Source organism: Aspergillus foveolatus, assembly GCF_047715535.1.
Source record: "Aspergillus foveolatus strain CBS 279.81 unplaced genomic scaffold BDW70scaffold_4, whole genome shotgun sequence".
Classification (NCBI taxonomy): Eukaryota; Fungi; Ascomycota; class Eurotiomycetes; order Eurotiales; family Aspergillaceae; genus Aspergillus; species Aspergillus foveolatus.
In genome coordinates, this window is record NW_027396068.1 from 63,282 (window position 1) to 90,247 (window position 26,966).

The 26,966-nt window shown below is 53.5% G+C and overlaps 10 protein-coding genes across 10 annotated transcripts; 4 read left to right on the top strand and 6 right to left on the bottom strand.

Moving 5' to 3' along the window:
- Positions 1–43: 43 nt before the first annotated feature.
- BDW70DRAFT_156173 (beta-glucosidase) lies at positions 44–3,200 on the bottom strand (the record flags this gene model as incomplete). The annotated part of the gene is made up of 3 exons (XM_073740151.1): positions 44–2,463; positions 2,511–2,682; positions 2,730–3,200. The coding sequence occupies 3 exons, from the start codon at positions 3,198–3,200 to the stop codon at positions 44–46; spliced, it is 3,063 nt and encodes a 1,020-aa protein (XP_073599818.1).
- A 423-nt stretch (positions 3,201–3,623) lies between these two features.
- On the bottom strand, positions 3,624–7,478 carry BDW70DRAFT_81259 (putative mRNA-nucleus export ATPase (Elf1)). The gene is made up of 4 exons (XM_073744920.1): positions 7,313–7,478; positions 5,181–7,255; positions 4,557–5,123; positions 3,624–4,498 (listed from the first exon to the last, which is right to left on the bottom strand). The coding sequence occupies exons 2-4, from the start codon at positions 7,235–7,237 to the stop codon at positions 3,766–3,768; spliced, it is 3,357 nt and encodes a 1,118-aa protein (XP_073599819.1). The 5' UTR covers positions 7,238–7,255; positions 7,313–7,478; the 3' UTR covers positions 3,624–3,765.
- A 916-nt stretch (positions 7,479–8,394) lies between these two features.
- BDW70DRAFT_147319 (putative UDP-glucose,sterol transferase) lies at positions 8,395–11,592 on the top strand (the record flags this gene model as incomplete). The annotated part of the gene is made up of 7 exons (XM_073738693.1): positions 8,395–8,521; positions 8,588–9,236; positions 9,288–9,524; positions 9,579–10,343; positions 10,392–11,133; positions 11,192–11,330; positions 11,387–11,592. The coding sequence occupies 7 exons, from the start codon at positions 8,395–8,397 to the stop codon at positions 11,590–11,592; spliced, it is 2,865 nt and encodes a 954-aa protein (XP_073599820.1).
- Positions 11,593–11,776: 184 nt separating this feature from the next.
- On the top strand, positions 11,777–13,018 carry BDW70DRAFT_128263 (uncharacterized protein). The gene has a single exon (XM_073735411.1). The coding sequence runs from the start codon at positions 12,510–12,512 to the stop codon at positions 12,741–12,743; it is 234 nt and encodes a 77-aa protein (XP_073599821.1). The 5' UTR covers positions 11,777–12,509; the 3' UTR covers positions 12,744–13,018.
- Position 13,019: 1 nt separating this feature from the next.
- Positions 13,020–14,766, top strand: BDW70DRAFT_128264 (annexin). Its single transcript, XM_073735412.1, has one exon. It carries the CDS (start codon positions 13,123–13,125, stop codon positions 14,626–14,628), a length of 1,506 nt encoding a protein of 501 aa, XP_073599822.1. The 5' UTR covers positions 13,020–13,122; the 3' UTR covers positions 14,629–14,766.
- BDW70DRAFT_128265 (uncharacterized protein) lies at positions 14,767–16,118 on the bottom strand. Its single transcript, XM_073735413.1, has one exon. The coding sequence runs from the start codon at positions 15,959–15,961 to the stop codon at positions 14,918–14,920; it is 1,044 nt and encodes a 347-aa protein (XP_073599823.1). The 5' UTR covers positions 15,962–16,118; the 3' UTR covers positions 14,767–14,917.
- A 49-nt stretch (positions 16,119–16,167) lies between these two features.
- Positions 16,168–18,266, bottom strand: BDW70DRAFT_169438 (glycoside hydrolase family 71 protein; the record flags this gene model as incomplete). The annotated part of the gene is made up of 2 exons (XM_073742680.1): positions 16,168–18,116; positions 18,174–18,266. The coding sequence occupies 2 exons, from the start codon at positions 18,264–18,266 to the stop codon at positions 16,740–16,742; spliced, it is 1,470 nt and encodes a 489-aa protein (XP_073599824.1). The 3' UTR covers positions 16,168–16,739.
- Positions 18,267–20,120: 1,854 nt separating this feature from the next.
- Positions 20,121–20,600, bottom strand: BDW70DRAFT_156179 (uncharacterized protein; the record flags this gene model as incomplete). Its single annotated transcript, XM_073740152.1, has 4 exons — positions 20,121–20,214; positions 20,279–20,365; positions 20,462–20,532; positions 20,586–20,600. The coding sequence occupies 4 exons, from the start codon at positions 20,598–20,600 to the stop codon at positions 20,121–20,123; spliced, it is 267 nt and encodes an 88-aa protein (XP_073599825.1).
- A 2,155-nt stretch (positions 20,601–22,755) lies between these two features.
- Positions 22,756–23,829, top strand: eglD (putative endoglucanase; the record flags this gene model as incomplete). Its single annotated transcript, XM_073740153.1, has 1 exon — positions 22,756–23,829. The coding sequence occupies one exon, from the start codon at positions 22,756–22,758 to the stop codon at positions 23,827–23,829; it is 1,074 nt and encodes a 357-aa protein (XP_073599826.1).
- Positions 23,830–24,073: 244 nt separating this feature from the next.
- BDW70DRAFT_147324 (cytochrome P450) lies at positions 24,074–26,036 on the bottom strand (the record flags this gene model as incomplete). Its single annotated transcript, XM_073738694.1, has 6 exons — positions 24,074–24,721; positions 24,789–25,036; positions 25,102–25,253; positions 25,402–25,593; positions 25,644–25,776; positions 25,835–26,036. The coding sequence occupies 6 exons, from the start codon at positions 26,034–26,036 to the stop codon at positions 24,074–24,076; spliced, it is 1,575 nt and encodes a 524-aa protein (XP_073599827.1).
- Between the last annotated feature and the right edge of the window lie 930 nt (positions 26,037–26,966).

A 26,966-nucleotide genomic window follows, 5' to 3' on the forward strand; every position in this document is an offset into this window, starting at 1 on the left:
CAAGCAAATTTACTTGTAGAAACCTGATCTTACCCCAAAATCTTCAAGGATCAAAAGGTTTACCCAATGGCAGATTCCTTGAACTGTAGCCAACCCAGAAATAGAACTCATCCTTCGGCAGCACCCAATTCTGCTCACGCACACTCCAGTAGCTCAGATCTTTCCTGGTAAGAGTCATATTTACATCCATTTTCTGCCCCGGCTCCAGCGAGATCTTCGTGAAATTACGCAGAACTCGATCGGGGAAGTCGATTTGTTCTTGACTTTTTTGACCCGACGATTCAGCGACGGTGTCGGGAAAGGAGACGTAGAGCTGGATCACTTGTTGGCCGGACCGTGTGCCGGTATTCTGGACCGTTAGGTCAATGCGTGCGACCTCTTCGTAAAGGGAGGGGTTACCGCCGGCCCCGCCGCCTGCGTCGGAGGGTTTGGTGCGGTGGGGTTTTTGGTCGGTAGCGCTGTCGCTGGCTTCTGGGTCTGGAGGGGGAGGAGTCGTGGCTTCGAGAGTAGGAAGGTAGGGGTAAATGTACTTTGAGAGGATGCGGAAGCCAGGTGGAAAGAGGACAGACTCGTTTGCGAGTGGAGGATTTGCATCGTAGGAGGGTGGTGCTACGGCGTCCGGGGGGCGGGCAGCGGGGAGACGCGAAGGGTTCCGTTGAAGGCGGGTTATCTTCATGTTTGAGAGTTCCCATTTCGTGTAGGAGAGACCGAAGCCGAATTCGTAGCGGGGGTTGATGTTGTTGCGGTCGAAGTAACGGTGGTCAATGTAGAGAGCGTCGGAGAAGTCGACTTGCGGGACGGGGGCGTTGGGTTCGTACAGGACTTGCGCGCCGGGGCCGTAGTCTTCAAGGCTTTTGCCGACGGTATAGGGGAGGCGGCCGCTGGCGTCGACGTCGCCGAAGAGGACGTCCAGAAGGGCGTTGCCGCTTTCTTCGCCAGGAAGGTGGGCGAAGAGAACGGCTTGGACTCCGGGGAGGTCAATCCAGGGGTCAACAATGACGGGACCAACGGCGTGCACGACCACGACGGTTGGACCGCCGCAGTTGGTGGCCACGGTATGGACAAGAGTGTCACCACCCTTCTGAAGAAAGAGGTTGTTGCGGTCGCCGTGGATACCGCCAGCGGAGATATAGCCCTCGCCGGAGTCAGCGTTGACGAAGACGAGGCAGAGATCCTTGTCCGACGTGTCTGCAGGCATCACCGCATTTCGTAAATACGGCGTCATCTGAACATCGCTTTGCCATGCACCCTGCAAGGCATCGATCGGGCTGATTAGGTATGGGAATTCGACGGTGCCACTACCCCAGCCCATTGCCAGAGTCCCTGAGTTGCACCCTCGGTCGGTGCAGATGTTGGGACCAGCGGCAGGACCGCCATCGTCCCCATATACGCCAACCCGATATGGCCTCTCAGCGTTGGCCTTAGGTGAACGAGACAGAGGCAGGACACCACCGACGTTCTTGACCAGAACGATGCCCTCCGCTGCAACTTTTCGGGCAATGTTCCAGTGGCCTTCGTCTCCGCTACCCTGTGCATCAACGAACCGATTTACGCGAGCAGCGGACGTATCACCCGGGCTGCCGGGATACCGGAAGCCAAACTCATCGTCCGTCCAGGATGAGAAGTTAGGACCGCCATCGCCGTCAGGAGCTGGGCGTTCCCAAGAATCCTGGCCCAGCTGATACCAGGCGGCCACAATCCGCGTCACCATGTCGTTTAAGCGCTCCATGGGAACGGAAGTATTGAGTGCGGCGCGGGTGAGTTCGCTACCCCATAGTGACCGGCCGTCTGCCCAGTGAAGACCATCGCCAGGCATACTCATGTCAAGACCACCTAGAGCGCTGTTGACGCCTGATCGCTGAGCGAGCCAGTCCGACTGTACAAAACCTTGGAAGCCAAGCTCGTCCTTGAGGATGCCGTTTAAGAGTTTGCTATTTTCGCATGCATGAGAGTTATTTACTTGGTTGTAAGAGCACATGACGCTAGCCACGTCCGCGCGGATACTCTCAGCGAACGGCCAAAGAAACACCTCGTGCAAAGCGCGGTCATCGATGTTAGAGGAAAGAGCATATGGGATGCCCCATTCGTTAGGCTGACGGAAGTGCTCTTGCTCATTCATTATGTAGTGTTTGGCTGTAGCCATAACACCATTGCTCTGAATTCCACGGATAGTCTCCGCAGCAGCGACCGCCTGAAGAACAGGATCCGACCCAAAGCCTTCCCAATTGCGCCCACCAGCCGGCATCATACCGAGGGGGCCCATGGAAGGACCAAGAATGACATTCACTCCTTTCAGACGGGACTCCAGTCCGATGGCAGCACCGCGCTGGCGCATCAAGTCCCTGTTCCATGTCGCGCCTGTGGTGATTCCAGCGGGAAAAGCGGTGATATGATCTGCGAAGCGGATTCCGAGGGGACCATCTTGTAGACATAACGACGGAAACCCGACGAGTGCCGCGGGGCCTGATATGGTTAGCATTGAGTTTCTGGAGATGATTAGGAGCACTGACCCGTATTCCCAACGCACATCCCCATCTGCCAACCCGTCCCCGTCGTGATATTGACCTTCTCAATCAATGTCATTCGCTCAACTAGCTTTGACGCCTTCTCGTAGCTTTCCGCCCAATGTTTGAGCGTGCCTCCCTTGGGTGTGGGAAAGTACGAGTCAGGTCCGGGCATATCCTAAGCCACATCAGCGCTGCGCATGTCCATGAACTCGCCAAACGCACATAGTCCTCCCAAGTATCACCGCGAGTAGAAGCGTATTTCAAAAACCCCCAAACCAACAATCCCAGGGCAATGATGACGACGACCAGCGTGCGCCACCAAGCTTTAGAATAGTAAACCGCGCGCCAACCGCCGCGCTTCGTCAGCAGCTTCCTCCGCTTCTTTGACTCGGAAAATCTTCGGCGCGCAGCAGCAGTGCCATCGCCAAACCGATCAAGATCTTCTATGCCATGGTCTTTAGAGGCAGAAAGCAGTTGTTGCTCGTCTTCGGTGAGGGAGTCCAAGTATGCCTCGAAGTCGGTAGATTTGCGGACGAGCGGAGCGAGAATGGACGGTTCGGCATCATCCTCTTTCGGAGAGCGCGAGCGAGAAGCAGATCTGTCTATACGATGGAGCCGGAAGTTGCTTTCATCGTCGGAGAAGTGATCTTCCTCGGGGATGGAATCGTGAACGGGAGTATAGCTTTTTGGCATGGTGCCTTCATGCGCGGAAAGGGAAGGTCATTGAAGTAGAGAGCGACAAGAACTAAAAAGCGAGATCTAGAACTGTTGAATACAGAAACTATAGCAATCGACAACTGAGAAAGGAAAAAAAAACCACGGAAAGCAAGAGAAGAAAGTGGGTTGAGTTGAAACGAAAAGGGGACAGACAGGCCGGAGATGAAGATCGAGCTCCGCAGGGCTACGTAAGACGGCCGTTTCACGTGCCGTCGCCTTCTGCTTCAAGTAAACAGCCGCACATCACTCTGTTACCTGCCAAAGGTATTGAACAATGGACATGTTGCTTGCCCTTCTGTTATAGACTGTGGAGTTGGGGCTGCACTTGGCAGGCGGATGCTCAGCTGGAGCACAGCTACTCTATGAATATTGAATTAGGAAAAGCAATGAAACCAAACATTAGCAGGCGAGAGCAAAACTAATACAATAAGTCTATAGGTATATACAAGACTCAACAAAACACCGTCTATCCCAGAACATTAGAAAAATCATCATGCATCATTCATGCAGTCAACCAGCACAAAAGAACAAGCCCAGCAATCTATTCAGCCTCATCATCGGTATCGGGAGGCTTGGGAGTTCCCTTAGGACTGTTGAGCCATTCAATGTGACGAAGACGGCGCCGAGCCTCACGCTCTTTCAGCTGCGCACGGGTCATCTTCTTCTTCTTCCTGGCCTTGAACTTGAGCTCGCCCTGGTCCTCGGCGCCGGAGTTGACGGCTGACGCGGCGGCGCTGTTGGCCACGGAGCTGGCGGCCGTGCTGCCGGGCTGGGGAGTGGATGAGGCGCTGTCTTCAAAGCGATCCAGAGAGATGGCGGTATTTGTGCGAGCAACGATCTTGCCGTCGGCAATGTGAATTTGCTCCGGGCACAGGGCGCCAACGAATTCTTCGTTGTGAGAAATCATGACAACACCACCCTTGAAATCGCGAATGGCAACGGCAAGACCACCGAGAGAGTCGCGGTCCAAGAAGTTAGTGGGTTCGTCAAGCACAAGCAGGTGCGGGTTGTTCCACATCGCTCCAGCAAGGACGACTTTGACCTTCTGACCACCGGAGAGACCGGAAATTTCGTTGTGGTTGGCAATTTCAGGGTCGAGGCCAACGTCCTCGAAGTGCTTAGCGATAGTCTTGGGCTCGAGAACACGGAAACCAAGACCTTCACGCGAGGCCTCATGATCATCGAATTCCTGCACCAACTTGAAGAAACCCAACTCGAGAAGAGTCTCGCGCGAGATCATGGTGTTATGTTTGGGAAGGAGGCCAACCCATTTCCTGAATGTGTCAGCATGCACAAATAACGTGAGCTAAAGGATATGGATTGGGAACATACACTTCGTATTGGAAAGACTTCTTCCACTTCTGTCGACCAATAAGTGCTTCAATCCGGCGGGGACCGCGGCCGTCTCCAAGGTCGACAGGCTTCTCCAGCTGTGCCTTGTCGTCCTCAGTGAGGATACGGGTTTGCTTGAGGAAGACCTCGCGGTCATCTCCGTTGGCGTACCGCCATTGAAGGTACTGGCTGGGAGTCTTTTCCAAGTGCATCTCGACGTGCTCCAAGGCGTGTTGTTTAATGTAACCGATACGCAGGTTGGGGTGCTTCTCCACCTTTCCGGTTTGCGGAATAGTCTCGCCGGTCAACATCTTGATGAACGTCGATTTACCCGCACCGTTACCACCAATGATGGCAACACGGGACGACAGAGTGAGCGACAGAGAGGCGCCGGTCAGCGAGGGCTTGCTGGCACCGGGGTAGGTGTAGGAGCAGTCGGTCATTCGCAAAATCGAGCGGGTGTTGGATTTGATACCGGAAAGAATACCAGGCGGCGGGAATTTGAACTGGACGTTGGAGGCCGAGAGAGTGTAGTAACTCTTCGCTTCAGGCTTGACCTTGACGAAACTGCGCAATCAAGAGTTAGCAACTGATGGTGTAGAGTGACATAAAAGGTGAACATACTCAGCCAGGTTTCCCTTGTAGCAAACCAGTTTCTTCTGTTCGTAGTGGTAGATATCTGTGCACACTTCGTCCAAGAAACCAGAGTCGTGAGAGACAATCAAACTTGTGATCTCAGTGTGCTTCTTGAGGTATTCCTGCAGCCACTTGACGTTCGCAACGTCAAGATGGTTAGTAGGTTCGTCAAGCAAGAGCACATCCGCCTTCAAAAGCATTGCACGGGCCAAAGCCAGCTTCATTTTCCAACCTCCAGACAAAGAGCCCACGGCCTGCGACTGGCGTCCTTCGGGCCCGTCGGTGAAACCGAACTCGAGCAGAACGTTGCGAATATGCTCATCACCCTCGGCGGCAATCTTAGGGTCTTTCTTGACATACTCGAAAATGGTCAGATCAGCATCTTCTCCCTGGTTGTGCTCGACGAAGCAGGTCCGGACCTGGTCGGGGGGAGGGAAACCCTCAAGCTTGTCATTGGCAATGCTACGCATGAGCGTCGACTTGCCAGCTCCGTTACGTCCGCAAAGACCATAGCGGTGTCCCTTGAGGAGACGAAGGTTCGTGTGCGATAGCAGAAGCATACCACCGTAAGCGAGCGAGAAATTGGCGTTGACAATTTCAACCTCGTTAGGATCATCCGGAACTGGCTTGCCGTACTTGCGCTCATCTTCTGCAACAAAGTGAGCCTGTACGGCGGCGGCGACTTCGTCGTGCTTGTCCTCAGCTAGAAGGCCGCGCAGGTACGGGGCAATGCAGGAGGGAATACGGTCGAGCAGGCGGCAGTTGACGTCCTCACGGACCATCTCAGACACATAAGTCTTACCGAGTTCGAACAAGGTCGCAGCATCAGGGCGCGCAAGGCCACCGTTCTCCTGAATCTTGGCGTTCAGAACAGAGAGAACCTCATCGGGAGTAACCTTGGCCACAGATCCGGCAGCAATATCCTTGTCCGCCATGGCCTTTTCCATAACATCCATGGCGCGGGTGGCCAGCTCACGAACCTCGGGAAGAGAGGCACGATCCTTGACGGCCTGAACACCGGGCTTAAGCTTGGGCAAGAAAGTACGAGCCTCGGCGGGGTCGTGGACGAGCTTGGTCAAATTCTCCACAACAACAACGGTCTGACGCAGAGTTTCCTGAGGAGTGGTTGGCGCATTGAGAGAGCGCTCCAGTAGAGGAGTAAGCAGAGCCAGCACGGGAGAAGTGACAATGGCGACGAAAGTGGTCTGCGATAGGGCATGGATAGCCTTCTGCAGGGTCTGCTCGGAGGGCTGCTCCATGGTCTTGATGAGCAGGGGGATGCGGGGCTCCACATCGTCGTTGGAAAGGAGGGTGGTGAGGGCATTCATGGCCTTGCAGGCGCACTTGACAACATCGTTTTTCAGATCGTGCATACCAGACTCGACCAACGGGATGAGGTCCTTCAGAGTCTTGCCCATTGCCTCACGGAGGACGTCCTTCTCGAGCTCCTGTTCCTTTGTCCCTGAGCCCATCTGCGCATCAAGGGCCATCTTTTCAATGAGAGAGTAAGCACCAACGAAACCCTGCCATTTGCCGGTCCCGCGGCTCAAATAGCTGGAGATGGCAGGGAGTAGCGCATTGACCTTGGCCTCGGGCTTGAGGGCGGCGTACAAGGCATCGATTGCGTACTGGGCGGCATCCCGCACGACAGCACCCTTGTCGGCCAGCGCATCGAGGGCCAGGTGGAAAACACCACCGTCTTGGAGAAGGAAGACAACTTCACTGAGAGGATGAGCCGGAGGGAAACGCTCAACCAGCGCGCCGAGGATCAGCATCGCGCTTTCGCGTCTGGCGCCATTCTTCTTGTCAAGGGCAGCCTTTTTGATTTCAGGGAGGATAAAATCATATTGGGAAAAAGAAAACGGGCCGACGCTCTGAATCAGAAGGTTGGCCAGGGCATATGAGGCATCAAGCGACTGCTGAGAAGTCTCGGCGTTGAAGATCGTCTGAAGAAGGGAAGAAATCTCCTGAGGAGCGGGAGGAACGGCCGAGGGAGTTTTGGCGACAAGGGTAGGCATGGCTGGGGTGGACTCAAGGTGCGGCATTCTCTTGAAATTCTCTATCTTCGTCTTGTTAGCCTCTAACTGACGCACCGCTCAAGGCTCATCAACCGAACTCACGGGAATAATAAATGCAGTCAACTTTTACGGGTATAAAACAAGAGAAAAAAGGCAGAAATGATGAAAGGGACAACGAGAAAGAAACCCAAGAAACCACAAGTGAACGCAAAGGCCCCCAAAATACAGGGAGAGAGGAGATGGTGAGATTGGATGGAGGGGAAACTGGAAATTTTCCAGGCGATAAAGAATCAATGCGCCTCAGGCAGCGGCGGCTTAAATTAATGGCCAATAGGAGTGGCAAGACAGAAAACTCTGAGTGTCCAATCAGGCTCACGGCCCTGGACCGGTGGGCTCGGCTGTGGCTGTGCCATGAATATCACGTGCTAAATTTTATGCCTGAATCCTCAGACAATTATCAGGCATCTTACCCCATCGAACCTTTCCGCTTTGGGGTTACCCCGCACGAGGCCTGCACCCCCTTTCTGCTCAAGGACATCTTTCCCACTCCTCCGTGGTTGGTATATTTGTCCCTACGTGTAATTCTATGGAAAACTCAATGATATGATTTACTCGAGTGCGAGAGATACAGTAGCCCAAGCTGTTTAGGGTCGCGTACTGTTATTGAGCTGTCATACCCCATAATTACCCCGTACGGAGTTGCCGAACCCCTCATGTGATAACCGAGCGACAACACCACCAGTTCATTGCGATTACACGGAGGAAAGGAAATAGAAAGTACTTCAATATAGACTATGAGAGGCTTAGTAACGATGTCTGCAAGAAACCGTTGATCGCTCCGTTCATCGGATGCATTGTAAATGGTGCAGCTCATGTGCCGGGGACAGCCTCGGCCTGTGGCATTCTTGACTCCGCGGCCAACCGGACCGCCTCTCCAGCTCCGATCCTACTGTCTGTCCTCTTAAACATTCTCACCTCATCAAATGCTCCTGGAGTGGGAAGGACGAAAAGGTACCGAGATCTTAACCTGGAACAGCCTTGTGGGCCCACGTTCTCTATCTTTTCTCTGACCTCTATCTCAAATGACATCACCGCGAAATCATGGAACCAGCACAACGGATAACACACCAACTTCTCCAGGCGGAAGTGACCTTTTCCACTTCGCAACCTCACAGTACCAAAGAATGGTTCAAGCTCAGAACAGGGCAAAGACCATTTCGTCTGAGGACTGGGCGCACGCCAGCTGTTCCTCTGGGCGGGCGGCCCACAAGCTGTACGAGGACCATCATGATACTGGCGTGCGGGTGATGGGTACGTTTCTCCCAACCACTTCTACAAAAAGCTCATTTCTCGAGATACTGACCTGGTTGGATCCAGAGGATGGCCGTCTCAATATCAATCTCACACCGCACCAACCCTGGTTACAGCGGATCGTCCGCCACACGCAACAACACCCGTACGCGCGCGACTCGGTGCACCGCCAGCAATCCTCCGCATCGTTTAGTCCGAATCCAGAAGATGAATATTACCCACTTCGATTGAACATCGTTATTCATGTCGTCGGTTCTCGGGGCGACATTCAGCCGTTTCTCGCGATTGGGAAACAGCTCAAGTCGCATGGCCACCGCGTCCGGCTGGCAACACACCTCTCATTCCGGGAAACAGTCGAAGACGAGGGTCTGGAATTTTTTAATATTGGAGGAGACCCGTCGGAGTTGATGGCCTTTATGGTGAAGAACCCGGGACTTATGCCTGACTTGCGGACCATTCGGAGCGGGGCGATTCGCCTGCGGCGGAGGGAGATGAAGAGTATCTTCTCAGGATGTTGGCGGAGCTGCTACGAGACCGGCGATGGGACAGGGATCGATCACCATATCAAAGACGAACCGGATCCGTTGAGTGGAGACGAGGCTGTAGACTTCAGACGTTTGCCGTTTGTCGCAGATGTCATCATCGCCAATCCGCCGAGCTTTGCACATCTCAGCTGCGCGGAGAAGCTGGGAGTTCCCTTGAATATGATGTTTACGTACGTCTTCTCTCTCCCACTCGTATCGATGAGGAGGCTAACCGTGGGTAGAATGCCCTGGTCAGCGACACAGGCTTTTCCGCATCCCCTGGCGAACGTACAATCGCAAAATACGAAACCGTCTGTTGCCAACTTCGCATCGTATGCCGTTGTCGAAATTATGATGTGGGAGGGACTCGGAGATCTGATTAATCGATTTCGAAAGCGCGAACTCGGGCTGGACCCATTGGATGCTATTCGCGCACCGAGCCTCGCCCACCGGTTGCAGGTACCGTACACGTATTTATGGTATACTAGCAAAGCAGATACAAAAGAATAAGTGCGAAGCTAACATGATTTCAGGTCTCCCGCCCTGCTAGAAAAACCCCTCGACTGGGGCGACAACATCGACGTGGTCGGCTTTTCAACCCTCCCCAGCGCACAAGACTACAAACCCCCCCAGGACCTGCAAAGATTCCTGGACTCCGGTCCCGCACCAGTATACATCGGCTTCGGGTCCATCGTCGTAGACGACTCCAAAGCACTAACGGATATTGTCTTCGAGGCTGTGGAGAAAGCCGGCGTACGCGCCGTGATCTCCAAGGGCTGGGGTAACATCGGAGCCGATCACGCAGCGTCTGACTCGATTATGATGATTGACAAATGCCCACACGACTGGCTATTTCAGCATGTCAGCTGTGTTGTACATCATGGCGGTGCCGGCACGACAGCCGCAGGTTTAGCACTTGGCAAGCCCACAGTCGTTATTCCATTCTTCGGTGACCAGACATTCTGGGGCTCAATTGTTTCGCGGGCCGGGGCCGGGCCAGACCCGATTCCGTGGAAGAGACTCACGGCAGAGAAGCTGGGGGAAGCGATTGAGGCGGCGCTGAAAGACGAAACGAAAAAGAAGGCAGAAGAGATTGGGGAGCAGATGCGGTCCGAGCAGGGTGCTCGCAATGCGGTCTGTAGCTTCTACCGTCATCTCGACGCAGAGAGCTTACGGTGTTCGTTGTGTCCGTATCGGCCGGCTGTGTGGTGGGTGAAACATTCGCATATCAAGCTGAGTGCGTTTGCGGCGACGGTGCTCGTTGAGACGGGGCTTGTCAAACCACATGATCTTGTCCTGTGCGTCTCTTTCCCTTCCTTTCTCTGTTCATAACTAATCTGGGTTAGGTACCGCTCGAAAGAATACGATACAAGCCGCGACCCAAAAGGCCCCATCACTGCCGGCGCAGAGGTGCTTTACGGCGTCATTACGGACTTCGTCGCTGCCATGGCCACGATGCCAACGGATATGGCGGAGATGTTTCGCGCGGACCACCGGCATGGTCGGATACGCATGAAGAGGCACCCTAAGCATGGCAGGAAGCCTTCGTCGCCGGTGCAGAAGTGGAAGAAGGAGCATTATGGGCACCGCAACCCGGACTCGGGAGTCGGATCGAACAGCTCCAGTCAGAGCGGTGGGCGAACAGACATTTCTGAAACTGAAACGGAGAAGAGCTCTACAGTTGCTGATGACAGTGAGGGAAATGTTGAAACTGGCTCGGGTGATTCCTCGTCGCGTACCGACATCGCAGATCTGGACTCTACGCCCAACCCAGATGTGCATAACGACAGCAACAACAATAACGACATCGGAATTACTTCGCATCAGACACTGAGTCTAGAAGACACTCTTCGCAGGCAGCAGACACGCGACAAATCAATCGACACCCATGAACATTTCATGGATGCTCGGTATCATCTCGTCCGAGCGGGAAAGCACATCCTCGACTGGGTTCTCCTTATCCCGACGGATCTGACCTTGAGCTTTTCCAAGGGATTCCACAACGCGCCGAAACTCTATCATGATCCAATGGTTCAGGAGACGCCGACGGTTCGGGGCGTTAGAGGAGGGTTACGGGCTGCTGGGACGGTAAGCCTACCAACGCATTAAGGGCTAAAAGCATTGCTGATCCTGTATGGGTATGTAGGAATTCACACAAGAAATATACCAAGGCATAACTGGGATCGTGACGCAGCCAAAACATGGACGGAAAGAGTCTGGGAGGAAAGGTATGCTGAAAGGCGTTGGCAAGGGCGCTGGGGGTGCTGTCCTCAAGCCAATGGCAGGTATGTTTATAGAATACCCCAATGTCCCAACTCATCGTGCTATACTAACAGCGTAGGGCTCTGGGGTCTCGCCGGATACCCTCTCGAAGGACTACACAAGACCCTCCGGAGCAGTCTATCAAGGAGCAAGCTCCGAGACATATTGGCTTCACGCATCCAGCAAGGCCTAGGGGAGATGGTTGCCGCCACGCCGGAAGAGCGGGCGGCGGTAATCGAACGATGGAACAAAATGCAAGCGGAGAAGTCGAATGGACGTGCATGATACCCATTCTTTTGTGCTCGATATTATCTAGACCGTGCTTCTGGTTGCTTATGTTCAGTTTCCGAAACTCACTTCCAATCCTCCAGTCTTACTCGCACGGCAAGTATTGCCCTCGCGCCCAATATGGATCCTGGCTGTTGATGTTCGCTATTACACGAACGCTTTCAACGCGAACTCGGTCTCATCCGCCAACTTGTCTGCACTGCCAGGCCCACTTCACGAGCTATCATCGCTCAGGTCGCCTCGCGCCACAACTGGTCCAAAACGAATACCAATCAGCAACATATAGTGGCGTACTTTCAATCCATACTCGGAACTGTTAAACATACGCGACGGAGGCAGAATGACTAGGACCCGTCTGTCTTAACGTCACAAGGTGGTTGATGGAAAATCCGTCGCTGCCAATGTGGTCCAGAAGGTCAAGGCCTGCCAATTTCGTGCACCCGTCGTCTTTGACTGTTAAATGACGGCTTTACCGGTAACCGGTATCAATACTCTCCTGTCGACTTGATATATAAAAGTGTTCTGTCGTCATCGTGGAGAGCCTGACGCATCAATTGCGCCGCCTAGGTCAAGCAGCACGCTGATGGCTTCTGGCCGGCGACCAAGAATAGGTGACTTTGATGGTGCAATATTGCAACGTCAAGACATTGCATTCATTGCTCTGCGAGCGATTCTCCGAGCAGGATATCAACATTGCAGTCATTTTCTTTGTCATTGCTACGAGAACTCACCCGCTGAATCATATCCGAGACCCACAGCGAGGCTCATCAGCTAAACTAGTGGGGAACTGATCGAGGCAGGGCATTCTGATCCTCGATGAAGTCCCAGTGGTCAATAGTCAGAGGACCGCGCGACCTGGACGTTCCGACCGTCTGAAATTGTTACAAAATCCGCACCAGCCGTCAGGGGCAGTGATGACGATCTGCAGAATCGGAGTTTGGCACGCGTTCTGGCTTTGCGGCTGTGATAAGAGGACCCAATGGTCAGGGTGGGATGCTGAAGCTGGAGAGCTAGAGCTGGGAGGAAGGATGAATGACTTTCTTAGTTTCTTTCTGAATTTTTATGAAGCGAGTGCGGAGGACGACACATATGGGCAGCTACCTATACCCTTCAGCTCTCTTGGTTTTGTGTTGTTCCATACCATATAACTGTATGTCGTGTCAAGAAACCGACGGCAGCTCCATCCTGGCTGCGTCGGTTGTCCTCGAGTCGGTTGTTGCGTGATTGGTGGCTATGTGCTGGACCCCTGGACTTGACACGAGAACGCTAGCACTATTAGACCTTCACTAGAGAAAGAGCTAGACCCTATCCAGAAGCACAGCACTGGCCTGTTGTTGCACTAGCACAGCCACAGCAGCCTAAACAGTAGCCGATGCTCGGACTCTTACTATTAATGAGAGGCCAGATCCGCTGCCCCTCCTCAGCCTCATCTCCCTTCTCCTCGTTTTCTGCGACACCTTCATCCATTCTGTCGCTGTTTGGATTTGATCTTGCTGCTTTCATCATTCTCATTGTATTTTCTGCAGCATGTCCTATCCACCACCTAACTACGGCCACGGCCACCCGCAATACACCCAGCCGCCACCGCCGCAGGGCTACCCCGCCCCTGGCCCGTACCCTCCGTCCTCGTACCCAGCACCCACGGGTGCCCATCCAGCCCATCCCATCCCAGCTCCCTACGGCGTCCCCGGCGGTGGAAGTCCCCGCCCCCCAGGAAGCGCAGGCGCATATCCCTCGCCATCTCCACAGCCTCCGTACCAGGCGTCCCCCGGCGCGTATCCGCAATACCCTGCACCTGGCCACCCCGCCCAACCTCCCGCCCCGTACCAGCAACCTCCTTCCGGCCCAGGCCCCTACGGCCAAGCAAACCCGCCCTGGGGTTCCGCCCCTCCTCCCGGTCCATACGGGACTCCGCCGCCCCCGCACGCCGCGCCCTACCCGCCAGGCCAATACCCGCCGGCGGCTGGATATCCGCCCCAGGGATACCCGCCTGGCCCGCCTCCACCGGGCGTCGGGCCCTACGGCGCACCAGGCGGCTATCCGCCTGCTGCACCTGTGCCCGCGCCGCCATCACTAGGCTATGACCCAGACCAACGCGCGTCCGGTGATGCAAGCAAGGAAGCGGACGCCCTGCGCAAGGCCATGAAGGGTTGGGGCACAGACGAAGCAGCGCTGATCAATGTTCTCGCGAAACCGGATCCGCTGCACATGGCGCTGATCCGGCACACGTACATGGAGCGGCACGGCCGCAACCTCGAGAAGGATCTGAAGAGCGAATTGTCCGGTGACTTCGAGACCATCATGCTCTCTCTCGCTGCGGGACCGCTTGGCCAGGATATTGCGTACCTTCGCGATGCGATGTCGGGAATTGGAACGGACGAAACGGCCATAAATGACGTGCTGATCGGCCGCTCGAATGCGGACCTCCGCGCTATCAAATACGGCTACGTCCAGCGGTACAATAAGGCGCTGGTCGACGATATCAAGAGCGACCTCTCCGGCAAGACGGAGAAATTCTTCCTCATGCTCCTGAACGCCGCGCGGCCCGAGCGCGGGGCCTACTTCGACCAGGCGAGCGTCGACAAAGACGTGCACGAGCTGCACCTCGCGACGAACGCAAAGACCGGAACAGATGAGCTCGGCGTCGCGGCCGTCTTCCTCGGCGCAAGCGATCAAAAGCTCGCTGCGATCTCGCAAGCCTTTGAAGCGAAGTACCACATCTCGCTCGAGAAGACGATCAAGGATGAATTCAGCGGGCATCTGGAGAAAGCACTCCTTGCCATTCTGGCCAGAGCAAAGGATCCGCTGAAATTCGACGTCGAGACTATGCTGGCTATTGTGCCGCCGGGCGGTGTCAAGGCAGATATCAAGAGGCTGATCTACTGGGTGGTCCGGCTGCACTGGAACCCGCCATATCTGGCGCAGGTTAAGGAGGCGCTCCAGACGCGGACGGGCAGTGACTTTGGGAGGAGAATTAGGGGGGCTCTGCCGGGCGGGGATCTGGCAGAGGCGGTGCTGCGGGTTTGGTCTTGAGCTCGATCTCTTTCGTTACCGTGATGATTTTGAATTACGTGCAAGTTAATTATGTGGTTTATGTTAATGAGGTAGTTTATGAGTCAAGAGAAGGGCAGGATGGGTGCAAGGTAGTTTGATGTATCAATGCATGTACGTATTTATGTAATGATTCATAAATGATCTATTGATAAGATTCTATCATCATATCGAGAGTAATCCATACCGCTCAACGCCATAAATCCCGAGATAACGCCATGCTTTTTATATTCATAATAAAGTCCACTACCAAGTCCATGTCCAAGAGTGATCAAGTCGTGACCGGCACTGCCGCCGCAACCTTCAACCCCAACCGCTGCGCATACTGCCGCCCACGCATTGTGATAGATTTCCCATGACCCTGTGCTCTGCTCTGCAGCTGGCTCTGACTTTGGCTCCTCTCGAGTGTCCTGGCTGGCTTGGAGAGATGCTCGTGGATGTAAATATAGACGGGGATCTGGCTGCAGCTGGCGTTTTTGGCGGCCATGTGAGCCAGAGCCGACTGCGCTTCTGTCTTGGTGGCAGCCTCCGAAGGAGACGCGGTAGATGGAGGAGGCGCTGGAGGGGAGGGTCCCGGGGAAGGAGGGAGAGAGGCCGAGCTCCGCCGTCGGACAAGCCCGCGCACCGCACCGACGATCTTCTCCTTCATCCAGACAGGGCCTGGGGTGGAGCTGGTGTTGGAACAAGGCACCCTCGGCGCTGGCACTGGCTGTGGTACCGGCGCCGGAAACTGATCCTTTAGACTAGTACCTGAATTTGGCGCTGGAGCTGGATCTGGAGCTGGATCGGGGGATACAGTTATAGAGGCAGGAGAAGCAACAACCTCCTCCTCTTCCACTGTCGGACACTCATCCTCAATGTCTTCATCTTCATCCTCGTCCTCGAGTTCATCGTCGTAGAGTTCATCATCGTCATCATCGTCATCATCTTCATCGTCGACAAGCTCATCCTCCTGGAGCAGGACCTCTCCTTTCCCGAACTCGTACTCCCCGTAGATATCCTCGTCATCTTCGCTTTCACTCTCCAGTGCCTCCTCGAGATACCGCTTCATACCCTGCTTGACCTCGTACAGAGACCGGGCAAGGAGACGGTGGTGGCCGAGGCATCGACGGAGATCTGGGTCGCCCCTGGTTGCCTCAGCGGAGAGTTTTTGCCTGGAGAGAGTCGCGATGCGGGAGAAGGGGGGTTCGGCCGTTGTTGTAGAGTTGGAACTGAAGCTAGACGCTTTGCCGGCGGCAAGGATAGGTGGGATCCGGCTGTTTGGCTTTGTGGGATGGGAGGTCGCCGTTGGGAGGAGAAAAGCCGGGCGTTCCATTTTTACTGAGATTGACTGTGTGATTGTGCTGTTGTAAAGCAAATGTAGAAGGACAAGGTCGTATGATGCAGACGTAAATATATAATATGTTCAAGAAGATAAAGGGAAAGAAAATCAAGAGAAGTTCAGATACTAGAACAGACAATCAATGCCCGCTTGTTTGTCAGCCTGCTTTCTTGTATTCTACAGAGAAGATCATCTTATATATCCTGATTTTCTCAAGTCAAGATTGAGATAGCCTGATCCTCAAACCTTCGAATCGGCCGATTCAACCCGAAACCTCAACCCCAGTCAGTCCACTGGCATGACGAAAGCTAAGGGCACGCCATCCCCAGCTAGGCGCAGCTCCCAGCCCATGACTATGTGGACCAGGCAATACTAGTGCTCTCGCCACGGATCGTCCATGTCAGAGCTAAAGTATAATACGTCGATTCGAAAGGTCTAGAGTGTTGTCGGCGGTTATGGTTGGCTGGCCCCGACTGGAGTGGCGGATAGCGGGGGGCGTCTGGCCTAGTGCCGTCATGCACTCTACACTTACTGGCTTCCGGCGAGGCCGGGCTCTGAAGAAATTGCTGATTCGATGGAGCAGAGATAAGGTGAGCTTGGGTTGGTGAACCATGGATGCAGGGCTCGGGGATTTCCCGGCTCGGCGGCTTCGATTATCTTTTTATGGAGTACATAGGGCTAGAATCTGTATGGGGTTATGGATTACATTCGGAATATCAGGTTGTACAGGACTTAGGTGGAGAAAGCTGGACAGGTATTAGGTGAAGACAATTCATATCAGGCAAGAGAGCAAGACTAGGCCCGTCAGCCACAGCGAAGCCATCTGTATAGCCATCCCACTTCCCGTCTCTGTATCTCCCACTTCATCCCCGTCGCCAATGCCACTCCCACCCCGTTTCACGGCGGTGGCATTCCCAACCCAGGCATTCCAGTTCGTGTGATTACCCAGACATTGATCGTCAATCGCCCTCCCCTTCATCTGCGCCAGAACCTTCTCGGCACGCGTCAAGGTCACCACAACCTCTCCGACCCTCCCACCAAAGGGAACAGACCCATGATACACCCCTCTCGCTCTATCTGGCGTATTGGTCCACTGGGCGCTCTGGTTCAAGCCCCCTACTGCAACGGCCACATCGGCATCCTCTTCCAGCACGGCCGAGTAGAAGATCCTATCCTGCAGTATATCCCCCGGCTTCATAACAGCTTGATGCGAGCTCTTGCTATTCCCGCTTGTTTTGCCGGAATCGCACGCGTCTGCAGGCGAGAGCCGATACCAGACACTTAGCGCCTCCTCGGCAATGTCAGCATCCTTCCCGTTCTTCCCGTTTTTATATTGTGCTATCAGATAGGAAAGCAGACTCCTCCACCCATCATGCTCCATCCCACTCACATAATCAAACGGGGCCCCTTCGGCGATGACCCTCGTCGCGTCGCGCTTCACAGGGCCGATATAATGGCTTTCGCCGTAATCATTCCATGTCAGGATCTCGACGTACGCCGGCTGCAGCTCTAGTACCTGCTGCCACCGCGTATACCACAAGTCATCGCCCTGCCATACCCAGTTCTTGTGGAATTGGCGCAGATTCGTGTAGAACCAGGGGCTCACCGGCATAATGTATGGCCTTTCGCCTAGGAGTGACATGTACTGCTCGTCCCGTGTCGTGTTCATCTTTTCGTTGCCGTACGGCCACGCCTCCCAGCTCATCAGACCGTCGATCGCGGGGACTTTAGCGGCCTTTTCGGGGCCGGCAGACGTCCAATCTGGTATGAGCACGCAGCAGGTCTCGTTCCCAACCGTCTGGGCGACCTCCTTCTTGATCTCGGCCCAGTCGTTCGCCGCCTCAAAGCCCTCGAATGTGGTAACCAGCGCCCTGCCGTCTGTATGTCTAAAGTATGCTCCATGGGTTGTGTAGTTTTCGAGCAGAGAGATGACCTGGTCTTTTGGCCAGTGTCCGTCACCGGAGTAGTCGAGCGAGAAGAAGAGTTTGAAGTCGAGCTCAGAGGCGACGGTGAAAGCGTTGCGGAAGGAGCGGGCGTTTTCGTTTTGTCCATAGCCGGCATTCAGCGCGAAGGCGTCGATATCAGCGGCTTTTGCGAGCGCTATGTCTGAGTGCCAGTCGCTCAGGGTGTAGTTTTCTGTGTTGGAGACCTGGGTTGGTTAGTCGGACGTGATGCCATCGATGGACGATGGGGTGAAACGCGGTACCATAAAGTGGGCAAAGACGGCCTTTGACTGAATGACTGCAGGAAAGGATAGAAGAGTCAATATGGGGAGACCCCATGTCCAGCTCGAAGGCATTTTGCTTCAGGTTCGCTTCAGATTGGACTGATAATCATGTCCAGCGAAACCAACAGGTATCAAAAACCCAGGGCCAGACAAAAACCTAACACTGCCAGCGCGTCTATGAAGAAATATTAATATGCTTAATGGGAGCCCTTTTCTGCAAATCATATTCTGACTCTATCTCGCAGAGACTATTCACTCGGCGCACTTGGCCGGCCATTAGAGTATGCTTGCGAACGCCATGGGAGTGAGACGACTGAGACCGCACTTCAGACAATTATATCCAGGTACATTCTGAGAATCTAATTCGTGCGACGAGGGACGGCAGTACGTAACGGAGGGCAACTTTAGCTAGTTGCTTCTTAGCTAGTTGCTGCATCCCAGGAAACTATTTGGTGGATGTATCAGATGGGATGTGATATAAGGTGTTTATGCGATAACAGGTTTCTATGCCTTTTCCCACACATCTTGTGCGTTCAAACACCTTACTAGACTAAAAGACAAGTGAAGCTGAGTGAAAAGGGCTTATTTAGTGCGCCATCTTTGTAATGTGTAAAGTGCCAATTTTACGCTCAACAGGATGTGCCCCGATTCAACCTAAGATTCCACGGGAATCAAATAGAGGACGTGACCTGAGGGCAGTCTGACTGCATATAATAAAGATTCCGTATAGCATTGAGAACAGAACTGTCTCGTAGACTCAGCTGCCGGTGCCATTCCGTCAAGAGCGCGCCATCCCTCAAAGCAGCCACATACCCAACCGCGTTGATAGTGCTGGTACGATTCCCGCCAGCATGTCAATAAGAATTTCGTAATCATAAAAGTTGGGACATGACAAATCAAATATAAGAGTAGACATGGGAGGAAATTGGCGTAGAGCTGTTGTAATTGCTACTCGAGCATTTAAGGCAGTTTAATAGATTACCTGGTCTCAATAGCTGTACGCCTAACCATTGCATTGCCCACTTACTCTCAGTTCATAATTCAGAGCTTTGCCAGATCGTAGTTAGGGTCCCTCGCTGACATCATATCATTCATCACCCACAAGAAAATCCAGTTGGTAAAGATGTTAGGCTAGGCCAACCCTATCCCGCAAAAGCCGCTCTAGCCCTAGGCGACTTGGCCCTTCCAAAATATGTTTCGCTGCTATTACGTCTATCGCCAGTTCTTGCTGACGGTCGGGACCGGATGCAAATGGCCAGTCGGCAGTTGCAAGGACAGATGGCCGATTGAGAACGTTTCATGGATTTCAGATATGGGCCGTATTTCCGGGATGCTTAGCCGTTTCTCTACCTTGATTCTCATGGCAGGGCGCTGGATAAAACGGGTCTTTGCAGTTACAGTGGCTTGCTGACGGATATTCTGACAACTGGTAGAGTCGCCACAAAGCCATTGCAACTGACCAGTATACTGATACTACCCTAACACCTGGAACATGCACACCGTTAGTTCCGAGGGGGCCCAATGATCCACTATATTGTCTGATATTATGGGTCGTCCAGATTTTGTGCGTAAACTGAACATGGATCGGATATATATTTTAGTCTAGACCGCGACGTCATGAGACTTCCGTCATCAAACGCATCCAAAGCTACTGGGGGTTTGCGGCCGAAACAAGACCGAAACAACAGACCAGAACCTTCCGTATTCCCATTTACCATTATAACGAGTCTAGAGGACTGACTCGAAGGCCGATTACCTGGTGCTCGAAGAGAGATAGATAGACGACGTGGAATGGCGATTGCAGGTGGAGACCTGGTTGAATGACTTCATTACCCGAGTTCGATGTCTACGTCGTATTATGGACAAATAATTGTGATCACAAAATCATACTATCCTGAGAATTCCATACATTATCGCTGGAGTAAGCTATTCGAAAAATTCCAGAATCTCAATGTCCAGCCCCCCCGGAACCTCCACCTTCCTGAGCTCGTTGACATCGACATCGTCTGGAGCGGAAACCCTAAACCGATCATCAGCAACGCTTACTTCATAACTGAAAGTAGAAAGCGCGCAGAATAACTCACTGCATGAAATGAACCGGCGGCATTGTCAGCGTAGAGTCAAAGTCGTCCGGGATCTCGAGCCCTTTTCCCTTGTAGATCTCGCGGATTCTAGCGATTCTAGTTAGCGTCACGCAAACCGACCAGAATCCCTACGGCAACAGGGTATAATATAATAACTAGAGCAGAGGGAAGCTGAGACCCTACCGATCCGCAAGTCTTTTCCCATCCCCGTACTGATCGTGCGCCGGCACACTGGCGAAGCGGATATCGAAGCTCTGCAGCAATAAATAAATTTAGCGGGGCCCTTATTCGCGGCGGAAAAACTGACCAGTTCTTTAGTCATTGTTGCACAGATGAACCGATGAAAATTGGTTGCCTGAAAGTCTGCGAGAGCTGGGGCGTTTATAATCTTGTGGCGAGAGCTGAAGCTTCGACAGTTCTTGGATAGAGCCCGTATCGCAGCACTGATTGGTGGATGGGTGATCTCATATCTGGATCGCAGACGCATTCGGAATGTTATCCAAAAAGTAAGATAGTAATTGGGAGGGATCGTTGGAGCTCATGAGTATATAAGATATGGTCGATGCTCCGTTTACGAACACTATTCTAGTTCCTTTTGACACAGTGGCCGCTCCATTTACAGCAGGCGTTCATCCTAAACCTCCCGTCGCCTATGTAAGTGCTCAGGGATGGGTGTCAGCTTAGACCGGTCATGCCGGAGAGTGAAATACAACAGATCTGCCTGTGGATTTTGCCGCTGCACACAGATATAAAATATGGCGGATTTACGCGTATGGCATTCGAATCTGCTAGGGATAGCTCATGTCAGGGGTCCGGCACTAGCATGGACCTAGATGTAGCTCCAACTTCTAATACCCCTATCCCATGAACTCTCTGGTATACCCGGGTAGACGCGGAAGTCGATAAGAGCAAGAAGTTGTGAAATGGTCAACCGGCCTAAGGGAATCGCGTGAAGAGGTATAGACGAAGATAGTACCCAAATCGGACCGAATAATGATGACTTGTTTTCGGTCGAGACTGGAAAGTTGGACGATACACACATACAGGGGAGATACTCGAGGCGGTATTATCGCCTCCCTTCGAAATAGGTATAACACAATCGGTGAACGAAGGCCTAAGGGGTGAACTCAATAACCGAGCTGCATAAGATGGTGTGAGCGGTCGGCTGTGAGGCGGCGCGTTTCTAGATAGTGCTTGCTCGTCTGATCGCGGGGAGGGAAAGGCCTGTCCTCGGGCAATAGCCACTTAAATGCCGTTAGAGAGTCTGATATGGACTTGGTGAGTAATTTTGATTAGCCAACGAAGCAATGCATATTAGTAGAGTAGAAGTGAGAATAGCAATGACGAGTCATCGTCCGGCATGAGGCATGGTCAGTGGCGCTTCGTATGGGCTCCGAATACCGTGGGCTAGACCAACAATTTAGCCGCTGTAAATACGGTCCCTTGCAGATGGATCAAGCACCCAAGATGCTGTTCGACGTAGAATCATAGACGACGAGCGAGTTGTATCCAAGATAATTTGTCCGAAGAGTGACCGTTCCACGCTTTAAGCATTGCGAGCTGGTGCAACGAATCGACCAAAGTATCAGTGACGCCGACAAACTGCCACTTTGTCTGCTAGAGATTCAAGGAGCGCTGTTTTGGACATCGAGATCCGAACGGTGGATACGATGGGTTAATTATGTGGATCTCGGTTGTCCTGACAGATTTTACCCAGGCAGGCTCTCGACCGGATCTCCGTCGTGAATCTGGAAGTCCAGTGCCGCAAGCGATCAAGAAAGATATTTAAAGAAGATTAAGGGGCTGCAGGTCAATAAGTAACTGATCAGACAACCACGAACCTACGGAAGTAGGGTAGAAACCCTGCCGCCTAGCAGACCAGGTCAGGGAGTGTCCTTGCGCTACGTAGGCAACGCCGAGATTGAACCCACTGTCTCGCCAGCTCTGGGTCGTCAGGTTCTTGGACCCCTTTTCTAGACAAATGAAATGTCTTATGAACTCATCTCGCCAGATTAAGCCCGATATTGGGGTTGCCACCGGTTAATATCAAGCACCAGGTTACCGCGAACCCTGAAACGCCAAGAATCTGGTATAGATTAAATGGTCCCTGGAAGCCCTGTCAGGGTCGTTCACTGGTCGGACTGGCCCGACAAGCGAGTGCCAAGAGGCACTAAGCACTATGACGGACTGGCGTGAGGTCCAAGACGCAGTTTTGTATAGATGAAGCCCGCCCTTGGCAGGGGTCTCCCGTTACAGATTGCATCGGTTCCAGGACGGAGGACCGAGGAGTAGCCCTATTATAAAGGCCCTCCAGGCTGCTGGCTCTAGTCTCTGATTCTGTTCTGCTCATCAGCTGCTGTCTTTCTTGTTGTATCCTCTCTTTCGCTTCCCATTTCCATTCCTTTCCTGTTCATTGTCCTGGGGACATCACTCTCTTTTCACCACCGTCCACTCATTCAATCACTCATTATATCAACATGAAGTTCTCCAGCGTCCTCGCTCTGGCAGCGAGCGCCAAACTCGTCGCTTCCCATGCCACCGTCTTCGCTGTCTGGATCAATGACGAAGACCAGGGTCTCGGCAACACCGCTGATGGCTACATCCGCACACCCCCCAGCAACAGCCCTGTCACCGACGTGACCTCTACTGACCTCACCTGTAACGTCAACGGCGACCAGCCCGCTGCGAAGACCCTCGAAGTCGCCGCTGGTGACAAGATCACCTTCGAGTGGCACCACAACACTCGCGATTCCTCCGACGACATCATCGCCGACTCCCACAAGGGCCCTATCCTCGTCTACATGGCCCCCACGGAGGCCGGCTCCGCGGGCAATAACTGGGTCAAGATCTACGAGGACGGATACAATGACGGTACATGGGCCGTCGACACACTCATCGCCAACAAGGGCAAGCACTCGGTTACCGTCCCCGATGTGCCGGCCGGTAACTACCTCTTCCGTCCTGAGATCATCGCCCTGCACGAGGGCAACCGCGAGGGGGGCGCGCAGCTCTACATGGAGTGCGTCCAGTTCAAGGTCACCTCTGACGGTACCACTCAGCTGCCGGAGGGCGTGAGTCTGCCGGGTGCCTACTCCGCCACTGACGAGGGCATTCTCTTCGACATCTACAGCTCCTTCGACTCCTACCCCATCCCTGGCCCGGCCGTTTGGGACGGCGCTTCGTCTGGCTCTGGCTCTTCTGGCTCCAGCTCCAGCTCCAGTGCTGCCGCTACATCCAGCGCTGAGAAGACAGCTACCTCTACCACTGCCGCTGCCACCACCACCGCCGTCGCGACGTCCACCTCGTCTGCCACTCAGGTCCAGCCCACCTCCGTGGCGACCTTCACCACCAGTGTCCGACCCACCACCTCTGCTGCGCCCACCACCTCTGCACCCACTACGTCTGCTGCCCCTACAGGCAGCACCGGCACTGGCTCCATCCAGATCTACCAGCAGTGCGGCGGAATGAACTACAAGGGTGCCACCGGCTGCGCCTCTGGCCTGACCTGCAAGCAGTGGAACCCTTACTACCACCAGTGTGTCCAGGCTTAGATGCACCTGATCGATAAGACACGTTCGTATTAAGGTCCTGAGTCCAGACGATCTATCTTCCTTCTTAGACTAGAATTAGGGCCAGGTGATGGGGCCTGACCCTAGTTTGGATGTTTGGTTAGCTTGAATAAATAGATGGCGATTTCTTATACTCTTGGAGTAAAAAGATCTCTCGTACTCTACCCTGTTAGAAACCGACTAGCGCTTCGTCGAGGAATTTATTGCCCATACCATTGCCCTTACTCTACACCAAAATCTCTACCAGCTCCCTTGCACCCCCTTCCCCAAACGGACTCTCCGCCGCGATCCTCTTGACCAGATCCTCATGCCCTTTACTCCGCGGTCGGATATCCAGCCTGTATGGCACGGGATGGCTGATGACGCCCGGCAGAAACTCCGCCTTCGCTGCATCCTCTCCAGCACTCGATATCTCGAAAACAGCCAACGATTGCGCGATGGTCAAGAAGATACTCGAGTCAGCGAGAAGCCGGCCCGGACAGATCCTTCGTCCGAACCCGAACGTCAGAGTGGACGGATCTGGCTCGGGAGTGTTGCCTAGGAAGCGAGAGGGATTGAAGGTCGCCGGGTCTTTATAGCGAGAGGCGTCGTGTGTAAAAGCCCAGATATTCGGCATAATCAGCGAGTTTTTCGGAATCAGGTATCCCTCGTAGATATCGTCTTCCGTGCTCATGTGCGGAATGCCCATTGGCGCGACAGGGTGCCATCTCAGCGCCTCTTTGACTATGGCCTCAATGTAGGGGAGTCTGGCTCTGTCTTCGAATGTAGGGAGCTTGGTAGAGCCAAGGACGGTGTCTAGTTCCTCCTGCGCTTTTCTTTGCACGTCTGGGTAGAGGGCCATGGCAAGGAAGAAGCAGGAGAGTGTCGAGACGGTCTGTTGGCGCTGCCTGTTAGCAAATATGCTCGTGAGGACGGCGCGTGAGGCAGGCTGGAGAACGTACAGTATCTGCACCACCGGTATACAGCGACCCGGCTGTCCACTTGATGACCTGCTCTTCGTCTGCGGTGAGGGCGCGACCTTTTGTCTCTTCCAGTAGGTTCGACAGGTATGAGTCTGGGTACTTGCCCAATTCCATCTGCTTCAGCACAAGCCGGTACGGCTTCTCAATCGTCGTAAGCAGAGTCTGTTTCCAGGATGCAGCGGTGCGCTTGAAGCTAGTGCCGGGGAACCAGGACGGGAGGTATTTCACTACACAATTTCCTTCATCAGCTACTTTTCACTCAGAGATGCCCATCCAGACAGGTTGCACTGACAGAATGGAACCGTATCAACAATCCAAGCCCCCGGCGTTCCTGCCACAGCGAAGTTCGCCAATGATTCATTCGCGAGGGCCACGAGGGGATCTTTCCCATGTGGCTCGATATCATACCCGTATGCGATCTTCAGGATCACGGCGCCGGTTTCACTAGAAGCGTTAGCACTTTCTTTCCTTTTTCTCAATCTTATCTATTTTTGCTTTTTTGCTTTTCTTTCTTTCTTTCTTTCTTTCTTTTTTTTTGTTTCTTTCTTTTCTTTTTTTCCGCAACAAATGGACACGGGATAGCGCAACTCACGTCCGGATATGCTGCACCAAGTCACCCGGTTTTTCGAGGACTCGCAGAAGAAATCGGCGAGTCTCAACGTCTTGAAGCTCATTGAATTGCGCGATTACGTTTTTCGTGCCGAGGACTCTGTGCATGGCTTTACGGTACGCGCGAAACATGTCAGAGTATGGTTGCATTGCGAGGATGTGCTCCCACCCGACCCTATGCCTGTTAGCCATTGTTCTCAGATTAGACAAAGAACAGAGTGATACATTTCTCCTGCGAAGACCATCCTTGGCCGGGAAGAGTAGATATTCGACCGCTTCTCGAGCAGGTCGAATGCGACGCGCGCATCGTTGAGAATGACGATTGTCTGTCCGAAGACAGCCAAAGAACTGATCGGGCCTGCATATCCATGAATCAAGAGTATTATTCTATGCAAGGTCCCGAGGGTCGTCCTTACCATAGAGATCCCTGTGCTGCAGAAAGTGCACCCAATTCTTCCGGTCTGGAGACGGCAGATCGCGCAGATTCCCAATGAGCGGCTTCGGTGGCGGCCCTGGCGGGAGTGGCGCCCTTTGCTTTTTCGTGATGAACGATTTGATGAAAAGGAGATAGAGCAGGAGGCCCAGAGGCAAAGTGATCAAGATCGCAGTCGGCGCCATGGCGCTGTTTGACTCTGCATCCGAAAAAAGCTTAGAAATCCCAAGTATCAGCCTCGGTGAAGCAGGGACGCGAGCCGGGACTTTTTGCATGCCTTAAATATGCATCACAATGCAGGTCTAGTGGTGTGCATTGGGCGCTGCGTCTAGTCCAGCCTTGGATTGGAGTTGGAGTAGTGCTGCTAGATCTGGTTAGAGGGCGCATTGATAGCCACTCATTACGTATCTTCATAAGGCGATTGGCCAGCCATTGTAAAGGTCTAATCTGCAACAACGGGAAGGTTTGATACTTGCATCTCGACGGTTGAGGTATCTGACGATCGGCGGTTGCGTAGCTGCTGACGGGCTTGTCGAGCGGGCATCGCACATTCTCAGCGGGAGCATCTTTATTCCTTGCAGACGGAATTAGCATACCAGAGTCGGAGAATGGCGGGAAGAAGGATGCCAATTGGCCAGCTCATTGGCCATAGCCGGTGGATGAAAAATGGATAGTGCCGCTGACAGGCCCATCTGCTAATATTTGAGTTGTGTCTTCTCGTATTCCTCAAAAATCGAGTACGACCTGTAAACGGATCTCCCCCTCCATCGTTATCGAGATTCGCGATTAGCGAATGCACCGTGCTTTTTCCTTGGAAATATCCGACGGTGGTTTTCTACTTCAACATAGCGCATCTATCCTTGCATAATCGACCGGCCGGGGCATTCCTGGCCCTTTCCCGCACTGAAGCTAGCGTTGTAGCAGCCAACGGGCTGTAAGAAGCCTAAGATGAGAAGTTGACAAGTTGAATTGATCGACGATATCCAACTTCCCTTGACTTAGTTGTCTGATGAATGGCTGTTCGTGGGGTCGATGGTTGAATATTTTAAGAGAGCTCTGCGAGCTCTCTTTAGGGCTCCCGGCCGTCTCGTCAATCCTAACAATCAAGTATCTGG

Bases quoted from the DNA above. Each gene is read 5' to 3' on its own strand.
- BDW70DRAFT_81259 (XM_073744920.1), bottom strand. From the start codon at position 7,237: ATGCCGCACCTTGAGTCCACCCCAGCCATGCCTACCCTTGTCGCCAAA. The intron at 5,124-5,180 runs GTATGTTCACCT...TTGATTGCGCAG, and splicing joins TACAAGGGAAACCTGGCTGA to TTTCGTCAAGGTCAAGCCTG. The intron at 4,499-4,556 runs GTATGTTCCCAA...TGACACATTCAG, and splicing joins AAGTCTTTCCAATACGAAGT to GAAATGGGTTGGCCTCCTTC.
- BDW70DRAFT_128263 (XM_073735411.1), top strand. From the start codon at position 12,510: ATGACGATCTGCAGAATCGGAGTTTGGCACGCGTTCTGGCTTTGCGGC.
- BDW70DRAFT_128264 (XM_073735412.1), top strand. From the start codon at position 13,123: ATGTCCTATCCACCACCTAACTACGGCCACGGCCACCCGCAATACACC.
- BDW70DRAFT_128265 (XM_073735413.1), bottom strand. From the start codon at position 15,961: ATGGAACGCCCGGCTTTTCTCCTCCCAACGGCGACCTCCCATCCCACA.